At 41.8% G+C, this 20,003-nt stretch overlaps 1 protein-coding gene across 1 annotated transcript in view; it reads right to left on the reverse strand.

The window, feature by feature from the left end:
• Positions 1-246: 246 nt before the first annotated feature.
• The window catches only part of LOC139637261 (polypeptide N-acetylgalactosaminyltransferase 10-like), a 92,369-nt gene continuing 72,612 nt past the window's right edge, over positions 247-20,003 (reverse strand). The window contains exons 8-12 of the mRNA XM_071505822.1: positions 19,009-19,116; positions 12,498-12,719; positions 11,731-11,847; positions 7,210-7,359; positions 247-6,078 (exon numbers count right to left, since the gene is read on the reverse strand). Coding sequence (XP_071361923.1) covers positions 5,911-6,078; positions 7,210-7,359; positions 11,731-11,847; positions 12,498-12,719; positions 19,009-19,116 — 765 coding nt within the window. The 3' untranslated portion in view covers positions 247-5,910. The remainder of the gene's footprint in view (positions 6,079-7,209; positions 7,360-11,730; positions 11,848-12,497; positions 12,720-19,008; positions 19,117-20,003) is intronic.

Here is a 20,003-nt window from a genome sequence, read left to right on the forward strand (position 1 = left end):
CAGAGAGATTGTTTAAGTTCTGTTTCTGCAGTGAAACTTGATTGATTTCCTCTTTTCTAAAGCTCAGATGAACAGTCCTGTAAATAGTTGTTTCGAAGATGGATTCTGAGTAATGGGACACAGGTTCCTAAACACTTTGACATCATCTAGTTTGCTCCAAATCCCCCTGGACCAGTCGCGCAGAACAGTTCAGGATCACCTTCATCTGTTCTTGTTGATTCAAACAGAATCAGAGTTTCTTGTTTCTTCTTTTTTTTTTTTTTTGATTGGACTCAAATAAAAAGAGTTGGACTGACTGAACCAACGAGCTGTATTTAAAAAAGACAAGCGCTGACAGTGAAGCAGAGGTAATCAAACTCCTTAATGAACTAGAATTAAAGCTGTATTTATTGATATTTTTTGGCCCCACAACAAGCTTTCAGACACAGCCCTGACATGATCACCTAATAACATTATTGTGGCTAACATGTTAGCAAACATCTGTCTGACACATCCAGCAGACGCGTCAAATATAGATTCTTCTTTCAGCTCAGTTTTGGTCTCCACCAACTCCTGAAAAAAATATCTTCTATTTTAGCTGTTAAATGTTCCTTTGTTTTCACCAGTGATAACAAATTGTGATTCAACCTGTTGTGATTCAACCTGTCTGCTCTTTGGTGGCAAATTCTGGTGCTGAAAAATGAAGCCAACATGGGAAGTTCCAAAAACTGCAGTGGTCAGTTGAGGCTCCAACAGTGAGTCAGTCCCCATAGACTCCCATGTTAAAATGTCCAACTTTACAGCAGAAATAAATGTGTTTACAGCCTAGTAATCCTCCATGACTACTGTATGGGGGGAAAATTTTTACTCACCCATTTAAATTTGTCAAGGCTTAAAGTTTTGCTTAATTGAGGGTGTGGCCGCTTTCAGTGACAGGTTGGTGAGCATAAGCTTGTCACAAAGTGGCATGGACCAAAGTCTCAGCTCCACACATGCTGGACTCGGCTTATTTTTGGATTAACTGGGAGTTAGGCGGAGTCAGGCAGTGCCAAGATGGCGACAGTGGAGCAGCTCACTCCAAGCTTCAAAACTGCTCTTTAGAAACCTGTGGGTGATGTCACAGAGGCGACGTCCATCTTTATTTACAGTCTATGGTGCGGAGCAGGGCTGCCTCTGAACAAAGATTGAAATTGCTGAGACTGAAAGAGTAAATGTGCCATGAAACCAAAACTGTGGGCTAAAAGAGGCTAAAATGCTCTGTCGAGCTGCAGAGTTTGACTTGGATGGTCTGTGGATTTGTTGCTGTGGGCAACCCCCCTTTCATATTACATGTAGTCTTTTTGATTAATTATTAATACAAGATTGATCAATTAGTCATCTTTGATCGCTTTAGCCCCTGAACTGACTGTTGTGTGGCTGTTAAGTTTGATTCAGATGCTGAAGGTTTAATGAACTGGAATCCTTTATGGTCCACAAGTTGTTATTTTGACAATTCTGCCATCTGAGTCAGAGCAAACCAGATGTTATCAAAGTGTTCTGCAGGAGAGATGTGGGAAATAAAGAACAAGAACAGAGACTTTTATGGTGTCTCCATCACTCTTTTTAACTACAGGTAAAAACAAAGCTCTTCATATCTGAACCAGTGTCTTATTTCAGCCCAAAATGTTGCCGTGTGTATCCACCAACTTTGTCCACAAATACAGTGTTTGTCCTTCACCATAAAGTCAAGAACAGTCGAGAATGCAACACTGATCCAAACAGGACTTTGTCTTAAAACACTGTTACTGTGACTATGCATCGAGGGACAGAAGAAATGTAGGAAATGTAACCGTATCAGGGCGTGTAAAGGTCAGACGTGTGGTCCTGTTCAGTGCTGTAGTGGAAACTTGGCTACAGCAGTGACTCAGTGGTCTGAGGCAGCAATTCCCAGTCACCTCTTAACAACCTGACAATGTACAAGCTGTCCAGGCGTGAAGCTTGAAGGTCAGGGAGAAAGAGACACAGAAGAAACCCTGAACTGAACTGAACTAACTGGAGTGCAAAATCTGGATTTTACCACAGACTGAGACAGGTGAGTGATTCTGATAATTTTTATACAAAATAAATGAGGCGTGAGACTCATTTATTGCCCAAATCATAGATCATAGACAGACATGATGCATGGGCTGCCACATTTATAATAACATCTATAAAACACAGGGGGAAAAAAAGTTATACATATACTGGTAATTACCTTTTTTAGATCCACTTTGGATCAATTAAAACCTTCTGAAGCAGATGAAAAATTGAATGGGAAAGTAAAGCAGACACTTGATTGACACGTTTAAAGAATATCATGACGTTACAATTAGCTAATGGAATAATGACTGAGCCAGTTTCATGAGAAAGACCTTTTCAGCTTTTAATCTAATGGACCCATCTTACTGTCACAAGTCCGCATCTATTCATTGAGTGTGGCCGCCTGGCAGCTTCCAGAGGGTTAAAACATCGACTGTCCAGCCTCTTTCGTGTTGTGGTGTGTTTAAGTACCAACTATAAATCCAGTCAGCCAGTGTGTACTGAATCTTACTCTGTAATAACACATTTCTATTTTATGATGAATGTTGCCTGATAACCAAATATAATTTAAACATTTTCCATTGTCACTGCTGGATAATCTCACTGTAGCTTTTCTGAATTTTGAGTCTTAAAGTTAAATTATGATTTGAATATGTAGAGACTGGTAAAAACAGGATAAAAATATAAACATCACCACAGCCACAGCTCCATGTAATTACTTCTGATGATTTGCATTTGTCTGAGAGATTCATGTTTATGACACATGTTTATGGATGTTTGAATTAGGTTTGGGTAATATCCAAAATGTAATATCTTGATACAAAAATCACAACAGAATTGCAGGAGGAAGGAAAATGATAATTTTTTCTTATTATGACACGTCACATATGGTGGTAAATATTTGATACTATCCAATATCAGCCCAGGCCTAGTTTCATTGATAATGATGGAATCTGTGATAAAGCCACATCTATTTCTTGATGTTAAATGTTTCATTGGAACATCTGGTTTCAATCTGCACACTCAAAGGTCCTCGGTGGCCCTGTTCAGACCTGCATTAACATGCGTCTTCAGTGATCTACTCACAAGCGGTCAGCTCTAAGAACATTCACATCTGGCTTTAAAATGTCTCCACATGCGCCTCCAGTGACCATCTGCACTGAAATCAGGTTGTTATGCCTCCGCGCCGGCGACAGCCAGAGCTGGAGATATATTATTTTTTGGATTGTCCGTCTGTCCCCAAGTTCATCTGTCCCATTCTCATGGACAGGATATCTCAGTAACACCGCACCTTTTTCAAATTTAGCACAAATGTCCGCTTGGACTCAAGGAAGAACTGATAAGACTTTGGTCAAAGGTCAAAGGTTAATGCGACCTCATCAAACACTTTTTTAGCCATAACTCCAGACTTCACTCAGCAATTATGACAAAATTTCACACAAACGGTTAATATTTTATATGTGGCCGAGGACGTATTTGCATTGACACTGCATCTGAGCGTCTACTGTCTGAGAGATTGGATCTCAAACGCCTCCTTAATGCATCCTGGGTGCGTTCACACCTGAACTTAGAGCTGTCCCCTTGTGATCAGATCACCTGAGAAGGACGTTAATACCTGGTGTGAACAGGGCCAAACGAGCCCTCTCTGTGACTAAACAGATACCTCCACTAAGGTAAGTAAGAATTAGTGATGTTTGGTTTTTGTCTACGACTGACTGGTTAAATTCTACCACAGAACGACACTTGGACCTGATGAGTAAAATGGCACAAACTGTACATAGCTCTGCTTCACAAAGTTGGATTAGGGAGCGGGACCAGGCGCAAGACCAGAACATCACGTCGAACAGGAATTCAAACAAAATCATCATCAGCTGAACAACAGGATCAAAAGAAAAGATGAAAGAACATTTAATTTAAAAAAAATAAAAACAAAAGGGGGTTAAAAAAGGTGGTAAACAACAACAGTTCCCTTTCCTGTAATAAGACTTTGGATTGAACAGGTGGGAAAAAACAACACACAGCATCATGTGATTTAAAATACAACAAAGGTCTTCTTAGGGCTGGAGTTTTCAAGGCAGGAGCAAATATGGTGGAAAACCAAAGTCCCTTCAGCTCTATTCACAGCCAGCAGTTAATGTGTGTGTTCATTTAAGAAGCCATAAAGTCACAAAGCCAGTGGTGCCTTCGATGTCCCGCACCACAGTCCACCTCAATTCATGTTCACCTCCACGAGAGACTCAGGAGAACCCTTCAAGATTCAAGGTTTTAAGAAAAGTCACTTTCTGAACTGAGTGAATTGTTCCCTACGCTTCTCTGGTCGTTTTGGACCGCACACACACGCGCACACACACACACACACACACACACACACACACACACACACCAACATCTAGTCCTCTTCCAACAAGGCACTAAGATTTCGTTCAAGTTTATCATTACTCAAGTGCTTTATGCATTTAAAACCCCCACAGTCGAGCTACCTTGGCGAGTCCATCCACAGTAATCCCCCCCATTCGTCTCCTCCTGCTCGCACTGTACGCTAAAGTGATGTGTCAGCTCGGTGACTGGCCAATCAGACGGCCCCTGCTGTGAATCAGCTAGTCCGGCCAGTCACATAGGTAGTCATCCAGCCAGCCAGCCAGGCAGGCAGGCAGGCGCCGGGACGTGACCCCCCACGCTCGACCGACTGTGACGAGGTCGCTCCAGCGGCTGATTGGGGAGCAGCAAAGGGCATACAGCGAGCCGGCCGGAGACTCTGAGAGGTGTGACAGCAGCCCCCGCCCCCACCCCCACCACCCACCATCCACCACCCACCACCCACCATCACTACCATAACAACAAACAAGCCCTTAGCCAGTAATAGTTGGCTTCCACAAACCCTGGTGTTAGAAAGCGCCGGCCTCTGAGGAATAAAAGAACGGGGCACAGTGACAGACCAGCGAGCGAATACAGCAAGGGGAGAAAAAAGAGCGAGGGAGGGGGCAGTGCAACAGGCCCGTCTCTTTCCCTCCCACTTTCTTTATCAGGAGAGTAAACCAAGAGAAACTAGAAGCCATCCGTGTGGGGGGTGGGGGGTGGGGGGGTGGGGGGGTGGGGCATGCATGAGGGAAGGATGAGGGAGGGAACAGAGGGTGGATAAGGGTTGTAAAGGAGAATCAATTCACCAGGTGATTTTCAGAGTGGTTCTGCCTGGCTTCACCCAGGTGTCAGGATGACTTTGGCTCAGCATGAGTCCCCCCCCCCCCCCCCCCCCCGAGGGAGGTTGTCAGAGCCAGAGACACATAAGGGGATTTGAGAGGGAGAATGGAGAAGGTGGGCAAAGGTGCAGTCATGCAGGCAGATAGAGATGGACGTGCAGGCGGAGGCAGAGCAGGAGAGACAGGAGGGGGAAGAGATGGAGACAGAGGATAAAGGTGGATAGACAGAGGTGAGAGAGAGGGAAAAAAACAAGCAGGGAGAGAAAAGCAACAGATAAAGGCAGAGAAAATTTTAAACAGACAAAAGAGAAGAGAGGAATGTCAGATAACCAATCAACAGCAAAATCAGGAAGTAGACAGACCCAGTCTCACAACACGGCAGAAATTTTTTTTCTCTCACACAAAGTCACTTTTAAACACAAACCCATCAGTCACAGCTGAACTCAGTTTTTCTTCCAACTGATGTGTTTAACCAACTCCCCTCCACAGTATCCCATCCTGCCTCACTCTGAGCACCCCAAAGAGAAACAGCTGTCACCTCAGTGCCAGGTAACCGGGGGAACCAGAGTAAATGTAAAACCCCCCCATTTCACAGCAGCAGCAGCAGCAGCAGGAGCAGCAGCAGACCCATGTCTGTGTGCGTCATGAGTCCTTTCTCTCAGATGCCGCGGGGCCCTCAGTTGGCGCCCCCCTGGTTGAAGTGCTCCAGCACGGTGGCGTTGGTTCTCTCAAACAGCCACTGCTGGCTGGGGGAGGAGGGGTTGCACGTGTTCATGAAGATTCGGCGCTCGCTCGGGCTGCTGTCGATGCAGCTGTTACTGACGGGGTGATACAGACTCTTATCCTGGAGGGCGAAGAGAGAGAGAGAGAGAGAAACAGGAAGGATGGTCAAAAGAGACATTTTTCATTTAAAAAATTTCCATCCAGCCCCAGAATTACCCAGTTTTCTACAAATTACAGTTTTTATTCCACCACAGAATCCTCCTGTGGTGATACAGTTGCCTGCAGGGACCATTTGCACAGTTTTGGTGGCGCATTCAATGACATTCTGACACCCAAGAATTCAGGATTTTGAAGATTTTTTTTTCTTGAATTATTTTTTGCCTTTATTTGACAGCGGCAGTGTAGACACAGGAAACATGGGGAGTGAGATGGGCATGTAGTGACGTGCAGTAAATGGTCCAGCTGGAAGTCGAACCAGGGACCTGCTGCTTTGGGCTTTTAACGCCCACTCGGGTATCGGGTCGCCCCTCAGGACAGCACTTTACTCTAACCTCCTCCATTTATAAGCAGCATAACCAATTAATCTTTGAAATGAAATGTTTTGTAATGTATTTCTCACCAACTTTATTTCCCTTCTGTGAAACATCTAATAATGAAATGATTGAAAATATAATATAGTTGTAATAATAAAATGTCTTTATGTTGTATATAGATGTTTCTTCTGAATATCAGTAATGTCAGTTACATTGATTGATTGTAGTTATTTTTCACATTCACTGATAAAGTACTTACTTATTTACAGATAATTATTCACTCTCATAATAAGAGAGGTTTCATAGGAGAAGTTGTAATTGACAGATTCATGGGTTTCAAGTGTTTGAAACCCATGAAAATTAAATTTGCTGTGGACTCCCTTAAGGACCCCTGGGGGTCCCCAGACCCCACTTTAAGAACTACTGTTATAAACAGCTTATCATTAAGTGTCTTTCCTGCTTATAAAGACTCCATGAGGGAGTTTGAAGTGTTACTGATTTAAGACTGAACTGCTGTGATATGATCAGAAATCACTTGATTCCTGTTCTTATTGAAGTTCTTATGTATTGAATTCATATATTACATATTTTGAGTAAGAAATAAATATGAAGTGTGTGTGTTTTTTATTTTGTTGCATCATTTCTGTCTCGTCTTTCTGCTTCTAAAATCTGTCTATGGTTCGGTCTTTGAAGCCAGTGTCTTATTTCCTCTCCCGTACCTTCCTGTAGCGCCACAGTTGGTTGCCCTTCATCCCGTGACAGTCGTACAGAGTGACTGGGCTGTTGTGGGAGATGGCATCAAAGCAGACTTTTTTAGTGTGCATGGGGTCGCCCACCCGGATGTCCTCCCTCCAGCCGAATGTAAACACCTGCAGGGAACACACAAAACAAGACTACGTGAGAACCGAGTATATGGCTGGACTGGCTATGGTCAAATCCTGATTTTATAACTGTGATGCCGTCTGACAAAATCACCAAACACATAAGTTAAAGACGAAGACTCAGCTGTGATTTCAGCTGTATTTACTGTAAAATGATCACTCAGACAGAAAGTTAGAAGCGACAGAATATCTTTCTTATGTTCTCTCTCACACAGAGCACAGCTATTGTCCTGGATCCTCAACAGTTTAGCATTTATTTACCTCAACTCCAGAACATAACAGCCTTTTATTAGAGGCAGTTTTGGCAGTACTGGAAGCACTACACCGCTCCTGAGCAGCTGTGGTGGCCAAATACTGGATGTATGATCAGTCAGTCAGTCAGTCAGTCAGTCAGTGACATTCCAGTTTGTAGGGCTGGCCCCGCTGTTGCAGTCCAGCTCCAGTGAACTGTGGTCTGACCACTAATTACACAACCCCCACCAGGCTATAAAGAACCAGAATATGTTTTGTGTGCTCCAGTTGAAAATTAGACCTATTTGTGTTCTTTTAAAGTAAAACACAGTGAAAACAGGACAACATTTTTTGTCTCAACCGGCAGTATTTAACTGGCACTTTTCCATTCTTGATAGATGAATTTAATCCTGCTTCTCCCCTTTAGACTCTGGTTTTGACCTCACACTCAGTTTCACTGGCAGAAGATAATTAAAACTCTTTTATAGCAATTTCCTTTTCTAAAGTTGTTGAGGAAAATTCAAAAATGTCAAGGTTCCTTCGACTGTTGGAAATCTGAGTGTTGTGGCCTTTCCACTTGTTAGTGGCTCAGTGTTGTGCTGCCTATTAAAATTGATCATTAAATGTAAGTGTGGATGTTTGTCTCTTGGAGTGTTCGTCTGAAGATCACAAGTCAGTGCAGCCTCTGTGGATAATAACACATCCCATTTTATCAAACTAAGGTATTTTCTATTTTGTAGGAAAATCGAGGGTAGTCATTTTCCAAGGTACATAACACTGGAGCTGTATGAAAGCTGAAAACATCATAGCATGTACAAGAATTTCACTCTTACTGACTGTATAGAGCTCAAATGAACACAACATCAGTTGTTGTAAATATTTAATTTTTTGTATCTATATATTTAGTACATTATTATATTGTTATTATTTATCGTTCTAAATATTTGTTATTGCAGTTTCTGCAGCTTTCCTGTTCTCTGCACTGCCACTTTGCTGCTGTAACACTGTGAATTTCCCCACTGTGGGACTAATAAAGGCCATCTTATCTTATCTTATCAATATTTTATCAAGCAACCTTTTGCCCAAACAACTTATTTTCACATCCAGCAGTTATAAAAGCAACATCATTATTCATGTCATGTATCTGTTCATATTCACTCTCCTTTAGCTCCGTGTTTGGTCTCCAACAGCTCCTGAGGGAAAAATCTGGATCTTTAGCTGCTAAATGCTCCACTTTGTTCACCAGCTGCTCTTTAACTGTGTGTCTGCTGTTTGCTGCTGAGCAGGTAGTAAACAGTGGCTTTTTTTAACAGCCTTTTAGTTGAAAACAGCAACAGTTGTTTTGTCAGACTTAGATCAAGTTGTTAAGTGTTAGTCTGTGTATCAATCTGGTGTTTTTGAGATTTGAGGACGACTGATTTACATTCATAAAAAACGATCAAAGAATAATACACATATATAATTCATGTGGTCATGTGTCTGTATTAAAGGTCCACACAGTCTAAAGGTAGATGTCCATGTGTTTGTGATTATAAAGCAGGTCTAGGTTCTATATTAATACTGTGAAAGTATCAAAGCCTCAGTCCACAGAGAAATGCACACAGCCTGTATTCAGAAACTGAGCCTTAAAACCAGCTGTCAGGACTTCTGTGACTTTGTGATGTCACAACAAGGCAGTCACTGCCCTCAGCCTTGCCCCAAGCCCCGCCCACCTGGACCCACTATACAACCTTGCAGGATTTGGTTTCTCTGAGTGTTTACCTGAAACCTGCTGTATTATTATTTGATCACTCATAAAACAGTCAAGAGAGGCTCAGATCCTCTCTTCTGAGCTCCAGAGAGAAGCCTGAGAGAGGAGATGTAAAACTACACTGAGATAGTTTTTGGTTCTTCAAACCAAATATATCTTCTGACGGATATCAACACTTCAGATAAAACAGCAGAAAACTCTAAAATACAGGAACTTTAATGAACATATTTTTATTACAACCATGATAATATCAACGCGTAAGTTAGAATTTATTTCCATGTTTCAAACCCTAACCCTCCACCATAAAATGTGCAATAAATGCACTAATACACATCATACTATAATATATGGTATGTTATGATATACGTTCTGCCTCTGCCGTGTGTGCTGTCCTTGCTCAGTAACAGCTTCAGTCATCATTAGAGCCTGAAGCAGCATTTTCTCATCATCATCATCATCATCATCATCATCATCATCATCATCATCATCATCATCATCATCATCATCATCATCATCATCATCATCATCTGTTCATCTGCAACAGCATCATGATGACTCACTTCACTGGAGACCTTCACGACACTGTGATTGATGACGTCCTTAATGGTCGTCCACTTATCTAATTGTTTGTCAGTGTCCTTATCTGTTTATCTCGAAACTGTAAAACTCACGATGAGCAGAGCAGTCAGGACGGATGTGATGTGATTCTGAAGCTGTAATCAGGCAGGATGTTGCTTTCACGTAAAATCAGGATTTTTGTATTTAGTTTCACTGAGCCTAACTAGCTGTAAAGTATTTCTGATTACACACGTATTTAATGTATCTGCATCAGTTTTACTGAGTCATATTCTTGTGCTTTTATTACATTTTTTCAGGTAAAGATTTTTAGAATAAAACACGGTCCCTCATTTTTACAGTTGTTAGAATGAGTCCAGCTCCTCATGGCTCTGTTGATGGCTCTTTTATCTTCCAATATAAAACAGACATTTGAGTTTTGATCATCATCGTTGTCCTACTGGCCATCGCTTGTGCGGCTCACATAGACTTTCTGCTCCTCTTGAACCAAATCAAAAAGCCCTGACAATGACGGCAGCCAGAGCCTCCTGTGATTTGCAGCGAATCCATTTCTCGCCGGCACTGAACACAGATTGTAACTGTGACACAGATTAAACTACAATGCATCTTCAGATTAAAGCAATTAAACTGTCAGAGCACTGAGGTGCCGTATATCTGCTGCAGAAACAAAAGGGGACATTCAATCCATTAAGGCTGCATTACGAGCTCGGCTTAAAGATCTTCGACTGTGACGTTGGAGAACAAACAGACTCCTTCAGAACAATGCAAAGATAATGAAGCTGTGTGTGTGTTGTTTGTGCGTCTGTCGAAGTGCATCTGACGTTTATGTGTGTTTACAAGAAGAAATACAATTACTAAGGATCTATCTAGCAAATTTGAAGAAGTTCTCTTGTGGCGTTACTGAGATATTGTGTTAACAAGAACGGGACATGTGCATAACCAAAAAACGCCATCAGCTGTGGCTGCCGCCACCGCAGAGGTAAACGAAAGACATGGAAAAAATAAGAGGCAGCTATGAAGGGAAGTCTTCTAAGGCCGGAGACACACTGGATGCGTCTCGTGTGCGTGGCGGCTGCAGAGCATCTTGGTTTTCATTTTGGCGTCCAGGTTAACGGATGAGAGTGGACACACTGCCTGCACGAGATGCACGTCTCCCATGTGGTGTAATCTAGAGATTCGACATCTCTCCTCTTTTTCACACCTGACACATGCATGTTGCAGCAAAAATAGACACAAAAGACCTATTGATGTCATTTCATCATCATACATATATTTTTTAACTGATTCAGCAGCTGCATGTGGAGACAGAGGCATTTTAGAGACATTTTCTGTCAAAAATAATTCAGACACTAATTAAAAATGGAAGAAAAATCCAACATTAAAGTGTCCTGCAAACATAAAGCGTGTTTTTCTGCAGCAGATCAGCAATGGCAGCACCCGCCGCGCATCCAGTGTGTCTCTGGCAGAAGAGTTTTCTTGTATAATGAACCTGAGGGGACTTGAATCCCCCACTCAGTCGAGAAAATACTAAACCATATAATGTTACCTTGAAAATGTCATATAAGAACCAACACACTGTATAATAATTGTTTATGTGCTTGAAGCAGTGATTCACTACATTCACTTGATATCAATTCACTAAATATCAATATCCTCCTGTTTGACAGGGTCACGGTTGTGTCTTCTGCATTCGTTTTAACTCAGTTCCTTTAAACACGGTCTGACTCTAAATTTATTCACTTTTATTCAAAGCAGATTTTCAAGAGCGAGGCTGTTTATTTGTAGATAAACCTGCCGCTCACCTGTCCGTGGCTCCAGCTCACCTCGCCCCGTCCCTTCACACAGCTCTCCAGGCGGATGGGAGTCCCCGACACAAAGTGTTTGCTCTCCATACACATGCCGCTGCCCGCGTTACGGATCTACGACGCACACAAAGACACATAAACACAGAGGACACAAGGGGCATTCAGCTGTTAGTCAGCACAGATGAAGCTTTCATCCTCTATTCATCTCTGATATGATGCATATTATTATTACTATTATGAGCATTATTATTAATATTAAAGGCATTACAGTTATTTTAGAAACTGTTACTAATGATCTTTTAGTTTGATGGTTATACTGAAATAATTTTTAATCAAAAATAATCACTTATAAAACACTGAATAATGTTTGTTCTGCTTTTTCTGGATTTCACAGTTCACAATAAGAATCAGTGTAAACGTTCAGCATCTGAGAAACCAAAGCTTTAATTGATTTAAGACAAATGTTTTTTTTTCTGAGATGTGAAAGTTTGATGTTTCAGAAAATGTGATGCTAAATATTTGATTTCATGTCGTATCATCTAGTTTTGTCCATACCAGCAACCAAACCACTGAATGTAAGTTATGTAACGACATAGACTCAAATTATCTTCAGAACAAAATTCTCCCTCAAACCAAAATATAAAAAAAATATTTCAGAGGAAGGTGAGAGGAAACAGCCTCAGATGTCTGGTTCATCACTTCGGTCTTGATCTAGTTTTCCACGAGTTGGTTACTGTGTTTAAGGTGCGAGGGCCTGACTGTACCTCTCCCCAGGCAGCAGCAGGGGGCTCCACCGGCGGGTAGTGTTTGGGCAGATCCCAGGCCACCTCGCTCATGAACCACTTGAAGCTCTTGCAGTTGAGCTGGTTCCTCAGCTCCTTCTGCACCGTCATGTCGCCCGCCGACAGGTGGCGGTACTCGGGCCGACGCTGGTAGATGTACTCGGCGTATTCGTCCATCCACACCTCCGCAACGCGTTTTAGGTTCTGAAATCAGGGCGAACATTTACCATTAAGGTGCTTATCTGACAACCACCAACGTCTTTCAGACAACAATAAAGCAAAACTACAACCAGTGATTAGAGGTGCAAAGATCAGAGCCGCAGTGATAATATTCTTGAGACTTTACATTTACTATCTCGTGTTAAAGAAAGTGAAGATGTCGGTCTAATTTAACAAAATCACAAATTTGCCTCAATAGGCTTTAAAATCTGTACAGCATGTAACACATTCTATCCATAAACCTTCTAAGAAAAGTAGAAACAGGGAATGAAAAAATTACAACCTGCTAATTGTGATCTGGTAAAGTTGTATTTTCTGGGTTGGGGCGTCATCAGTATCAGTCAGACTGATTCAGTCTTTTACATGAGAAGCAAATGATTATAGTTTTTCCCTATGCGATAAAACATCAATTTTATTTTCAATCATTTTTTTTGGGCAGTTTTTGCTTTTGTTTTGGTAGCTGCAGTTAGAGAGACCTGAACCCTGGTCTCCACTGTCAGGACTAAATCCTATTAGTATCTGCCCTACCAGGTGAGCCCCGGCTGAGGTTATTTTTCATATGGACGTTCCCTGAACCATGACGTTGAGGATATGGGTTGTAAAAACCAAAGCAATGAGCTGAAAGATGCTAAAAAAAGTTTTTCAAAGCGATGAAGAGTTGAAAGGAGACAAGTCAGTTATACTTCAGCACCTTTAAAACCACCTGATGATTGTTCAGTTGCTAGAGTCAACTGATTCTCAGAGGTGTTTGTCTGGAGGAAGAAGAGGCCTCAGGTTGTTGACAATACGAACGATGCCAGGAGACAGAAAAAGTAACTGACTTTGTTCACTGTGATAACAACAGTAAAAGGTTCAGACATTAACATCAAACACAGCAACGTCTATCTAATGTGTTTACACTGTCAGATAATAAAGTCTGACTGAGCCGAGTCCTGAAGTCAACTGGCTTGTTAGCAGGTCTTTGTCTCTGGACCCGGCGGCTTCACTGAAACACACTGAGCCATCATCTGCACTTCCTGCTGTCCTTGATGTTTTGATTGATCTGACGTGACAAAATGATCAAAGCTGCTCAGCAGAAAGGCAGCCAGTCATCGTACAGGACCTGCCATCGCGCCCCAGGAGGCAGGTGATGGAAAAAATAGAAACAACTTGTCTATAGTCATGACAGCAGAAACAACAGTGAACTCAGTTATCTGCTAATTCACAGGGCAGCAACGTAGAAAACAGAAATGTTTCTCTGTTCCCTTCTCCTGAAGTTTGGAACCTGAGTCAACTGACAGACAGGTCTGCAGGTCCCCAGGGCCAAAGAGGTGAAGGGCACATAATGGATTCAAACCCAGAGAGCTACATTTTAAATAAAAGTGGGCAGACAGCGTCTTGTACATGCCCCATTAAACAACTTGGAAATGTAAACAACATAATAACCAAAGCAGTGTAAAATATTTTCATCTGATGCTGCAGACATGAAAACACAGAACTGATTTGTCGCAGTGTAAATATCATGTTGTGTGACTGCAACACAGTGTGGGAACGAGCTGAAACAGGATGTTCATGTGATGCCTTCAGGACAGTGTGAAAAAGTGGGACCATTCTGAGAGTGAAAATCAAGAGTTTAATAGGTTTAGGTCTCAACAGCTAGAATAACAAGTACAACAACAATATATTATATAATTGTGAACATTTACAACACAGATGAATCTATTACAGTAGTTCCAAACCTTTTCCAACTCATGGCCCAATTGAAAAACATGTTGGCAGCCCACATCCGACCACCCGAACAATACAGAGGCCAAATAACATGTTCTCAGAGCACTTTTTATTTCATTGATAATGACTGAACATTCAGGACTGATCTGAAAACAGGGGAGGCTCAATTTTTCTTTTTAGTTTAATGTTGAGTTGCTGAGTTTTAAAACTTGTTTTGTTTTTAAACATCATTTTTATATATATATATATATATATATATATATATATATATATATATATATATATATATATATATTTATATATATATATATATATATATATATATATATATATATTGCTTTTTGCTGCTGCTTTGCAAATAATTTGTTGGTCTCCTTGCAATACCTTCGCGGCCCACTAGTGGGCCCCATCCCATAGGTTGGGTAACATGGACTTCTTGAATCTTCAGTTTGACAGAGAAACAGAATCAAAGTCAAGGTTAGGATTATGAAGACCTTTTTATTTACCTCCATTTTAACTGTGAACCTGCAGGTCAGGTGTGAAGCTTGTGGTTATAAGACATTGTTTAACTGTCAGATTCAGGTGAGATGAGAAGCGTCTCCTCACATCTTCCTGGTGACCCGAGTCTCACCCTCTTTCTACCTGTTAGTGAGGCCTCTGTACATTACATGATACAAACTGCACTTTTTTGTCCATTCTTTAATTTCTACATGTCTTTATATCCCAGTGCTATTATCATGGCACAAGTCTTTTTATTGGTTTGGTTCAAATAAATGTTGGTGTGCTTTTGTAATTTGGATGCTTTTGCAGCAGACTTAATGAGGTCAGTGTGAAATTAACTGGAAAGAATAAAAAAAAATATGGACACTGCCTGTAATGCATTATTTAGTGTGCATTTAGGCCACTGAATTATGCATTTAGTGGCTTTAATGCACACAGAAAGTACCATCCCTATGCTTTCATCGTGCTGCATCAATCATTATGAAAGCATCTAATTTCAGAAACTGTCTCAGTGGAATAAAAAAAGCAGATGACTGATACAAACTGTGAGCGACAACAGCTGCTGCGCAGACAAGTTCTTTAAGCTCAGACAACTGCAAACATGAAAGATTTACACCTGAGCAATGGGAAGTCCATCCACCTGAAGTCTTTGAGGTGTAAGGAGCAGAAAACACAGATCCTGTCAGCCTCTGAGGTACGGACGCATGTCTGGGAATACAGATAGCAGTGGCCTTGTGGGTATGGATGGTGAAATGAATGAGAATTCAGGTTCAGCGAGCCTCCCAGGAAGAATATCCTCCAGCCCCACACACACACACACACACACACACACACACACTCCCTGTAGCATAGCTCATTGCCTGCAGCTAAACTCAGGCTCCAGGTGAAATGGAGTTCAGTGGTTCTGTCTGCCTCCATGTTGACTGGACTCGGGGGGGGGGGGGGGGTTGGATACCACTGACAAACAAACACACACTGGATTGTGCGGATGTGTGTGGAGGGCCTTTGTTCTCAGGAGCCGTACCTGCTGAAGGGACTTGTGGTGTTTTTGTAAAATGATTTATGGTCTCTTGAAGTGCAAACCCCGTCCCCTGCACGGTTCTCTCACCACGACTTGATCACATGGATGAGAAACCGTTTGATACTGAAACTGTGCAGAGGAAAATGAAGACTTAGGTTTAATTCTCGCCTCAGGCAAAGGGTTTTCAGATCATGACTGCAGCTTCTCTTGGTGAACCGTGACTAAATCCTGACACCAACTAAACTCTTTGTTGAGCCCCCCCCCCCAAGCACTCCAGCATGTTTAGCATGCCCATGACATAGGGGGACTGGCAAAAGACACACTCAAAGCAGAATGGTACCCAGTAGGGTGCATATCTCCACCCAGGCCAAACAATCGTACACACATCTGTTAGATTGTCTAACCCGATTCTTGCCCAACTCAGGGGCCGCGTCCTTCAGAGGCTGCATCTGAAGACCGACTGTGGCTGAGAAATGCGGCCTTCATTTCCTACACATGGATCCTCAACAGCACAACCCATCCCAAGATTCATCGCACGCCAGTAATGAAAGCAAACATTTCTAAATGTTAGTGTTGGGATTCAGCTCAGTTCAACAGCTAACGGTACAACTGTTAAAACCAAGGACCTTAAAAGCTCAAGTTTTTGTAAAATAAAAAGTTACATGTTGTCAAGGTTGCTAGGCGACAGCAGCCGCGCTTGGCGACAGCAGCCGCGCTTTGCAACGCAGCGGTAAGGCGTGCACAGCTGGTAGGGCCACAACACCGTGTCCTCAGAAGGATGTGGCCCCTGAACTGGGACACTGCTAAGTTGTACAAGCTGATAGATCTCAAGATCATCAATATTTGTGATTTTTTACATCAAGATCTAAACTTTATTTCCTTAGAAACTCACGAAAATGTTAAGGAATGTGATAAAAAAATCCTGGATCTGAACCAAATGGAATGGGTTCTTCTCTGACCAGTCCCTCCAACAAGTTCGGTGCAAATCAGTTCAGTTCTTTTGCATTAACCTGCTGACAAACAAACCAACAGACGCAAATGAAAACTTGCACCTGGCTCAGCTCTTGTTGTATTGGATTGCAACATCATCCTGAAAGGACTGAATTTACCCGTCAAACAGGTAAAAGTACGAGCACATTTTTGCTAGATTACTGTGCAACATGGACGGTAGGGCTGCACAATTCATCGATATATAATGGAAATGCAAAAATGATAATTCCAACTGAAATCTAATATCACAATTGCCAATCTGCCAAAATAATCTCAATATGATTTTTGTGCTTGTTGTAGATCCCTAATGGACAGAATAATCTTCTCTATCCATAGAGTAAAATGATGCATCTCAAAGTGCTGTTTATGTGTGAAAACCACACATCCACACTACATTTCATGTCATTTTCATGACCTTTTTCATCCATGTGAACAGTCCATAAATCACATGGAAAACTAAATATCTAAATATCCCTCCTCTTATCCCACCACATTTTCAGTAGAACTCTTTCCTGATGCATTTATGTGTTTTTGTGTTTGGCTGCAATTCTTATAAAACCTTTTCACAACACAAAAGATTTTCAAATTGCTTTATGAGCCTGCCCCTTTGTGAACAGATTTAAATGAAGCATCTCCCTCCCCGACTGCTCATGTCTATTCACTAAAATGAAGCAAACCAGCTGTAAAGCTGTGAGAGAAAAGCCTGTTTATGTATTTGATTCTTTTTACACTATTATACAGAGAACAGAGGACACGGGGGACAAAACAGAATCCATCACAGCTGCAGGTACAGTAAGTATTTCAGTTATTGTTAACCTGTCTGACATTAGCATTCACTGTAGCCTCACTGAGGGGCTAACGGTCAGACTGACGAGACAAAAACAGGGGCCGAGAGGTTTAATTACACATTCAGCGGCACCAAACAGAGCCAGGTGTCGGGCTGACGCTGAGTCATGCATAATGAATGGCGTTCGGCTGCAGGCCAGATCAACATTTTTAAACGTCTCAAACAAATGTGTTGAAGCATTTAAGTTTGCTCATTATTGGAAAACTGTAACTGCTGTACTTTGTAGATATTCACTGCAAGGTGAAAGATACTAAAGGTGCCAGAGATGTGTGTAATATGTGTTGCCCATTGCAAACAATGGATTTAAATGAGAATTTAAAGGGTCAGTTCACCCAATTTAGAAAATAGGATTTTCAATTTTCATAGATTCAGCTTTATTTAGCAGTGGGTGCATAGACTGTCAATAAAAATGGACGTAGGTTTCTGAAGAGTGGTTCTGAAGCTCAGAGTGAGCTGCTCCACTGTCGCCATCTTGGCAGTGCCTGACTCCGCCCCTAACTCCCAACTAATCCAAATATGGGCAAAGAGGTGGGGCGTGTGTAGAGCCGAGACTTGAGCACATGTCAGTTTGTGGTAAGAATACGCTCACCCACCTCGCAAAGAGGCCCCGCCCTCATTTATACAGAACTTCAGTTCTTAATAAAATGTGAACAGGTGAGTAAAGTAAATATTCGCCCCCATACAGTTGTCATGAAGGAGGAAATTAGCTCTAGAGACCAGCACACTTTCATATTTGTGTCATATTTTTACGAGCACTGATAAAACACCCGAGTTCTTTTGCAACATTTTTTTTCCCAATTCAACAAAAAAAGCAAAGATCTCAAATGTTACATGTTGTCTAAAAACAAGCAACTGACCAAGAGCTTTGCATTAACGAAGCAGAATCTAAAATCTGGAAATTTAAATGAGGAACTCTCCAACTGTGCAAAACAGACCAGATGTTCAAAGCCAGCACAACTGGATAGGGGTATATTTCATTTGGATAAATTTGTCTCTTGAGAAGAGGCAGACGAGTCCTCCATATATATTCAGCATTTGTTTTGTTTTTTTTCGCAATCACCAAACCTCAAAACATCTTTGTAAAACATGCAACTGCGAACAAAGGCCACACCAGGAGACAGAACAGACAAGACTCTTTTCCACAACATTGTTTTAGACCAGTTTTCTTGTGTCCACATCAACATGCTGTAGACGGGCCTGAGACTCACCCTGGCCAGACTGACCCCTCCAGGAACTTTGTAGGGGACGTACTTCCTGTAGATGTGTCCTACCCTGGAGCAAGGGATGTCCTCCATCCGACCACCGCACATCCACACCTACAGAGACACAGAGAGAGAGAAATTCAGCCCTGATAAAGAGAGAGAGGGGGGTTCGGTGTTTCTGTAACAGAACAGCGAGAATATCAGATGAGCTGACAAGGTCAACAAATCCGAGAGATGAAACAAACACTGTGAGAAAGACAAAGCGTGGGAAGACATGATGAAGACAAAGCAGAGGAGGGCAGACAAGGTCAGGATATGAAGAAGTGGGAAGATGATTGTTAAACAGAGGGGCATTATTTACTGTATGTTCAGGGTTGTAGGTTATGTTGAGTGGGCCATGAATCCTACGAGGGAGAACTTCAGTTGGACACATGTGTACGAGCGGACAGATTAATATTATGTTAGATATCAGATATCAATCCTCTTCAGTGATGAAGTGAGAACAACTCCACAAAATCTCCAGAGTTTGTGGGTTTCTAGAGACCAAAGTGAGTAAATGACATCAAAGAGAACAAGCAAGTCAGTCACACTGAGCTAAATGATAAAGACCGAAACTGGATTTGTTATGCTACTCTGGGAACGCAGACACCTTTCAAGTCTGCAGAGTGACAGCATTTGAAATTTGAAGATGGTTTTTTGAGTGATGTGTTACTTCAATCTTAGTCGAAATTGTCCAAGGTCAAAGGTGAGACAGTTAAAAAAAGTTTGTGAGCTCTTTAAGATAAAGATCTGTTAACAGCACCTATTTATAAGTTGCCAGTTGCCAGTACGCTACTGAACTCAAACATTTACCTTTGTGTTGCAGAAACCTCTCAAAGTGCTTCAGTGCAGCTCAGTTCTTTTGTTGAGGCAGTTTTAGAGTTACACAGACTGCTCTGCTGTTTTACTGTTTCACTCTGTTCACACCGTTACATCTACTTTACACTAGTTTCTGCACAGCG

Source organism: Trachinotus anak, unplaced genomic scaffold (genome assembly GCF_046630095.1).
Source record: "Trachinotus anak isolate AG129_WGS33_773 ecotype Australia unplaced genomic scaffold, CSIRO_AGI_Tana_v1 ptg000020l, whole genome shotgun sequence".
Lineage (NCBI taxonomy): Eukaryota > Metazoa > Chordata > Actinopteri > Carangiformes > Carangidae > Trachinotus > Trachinotus anak.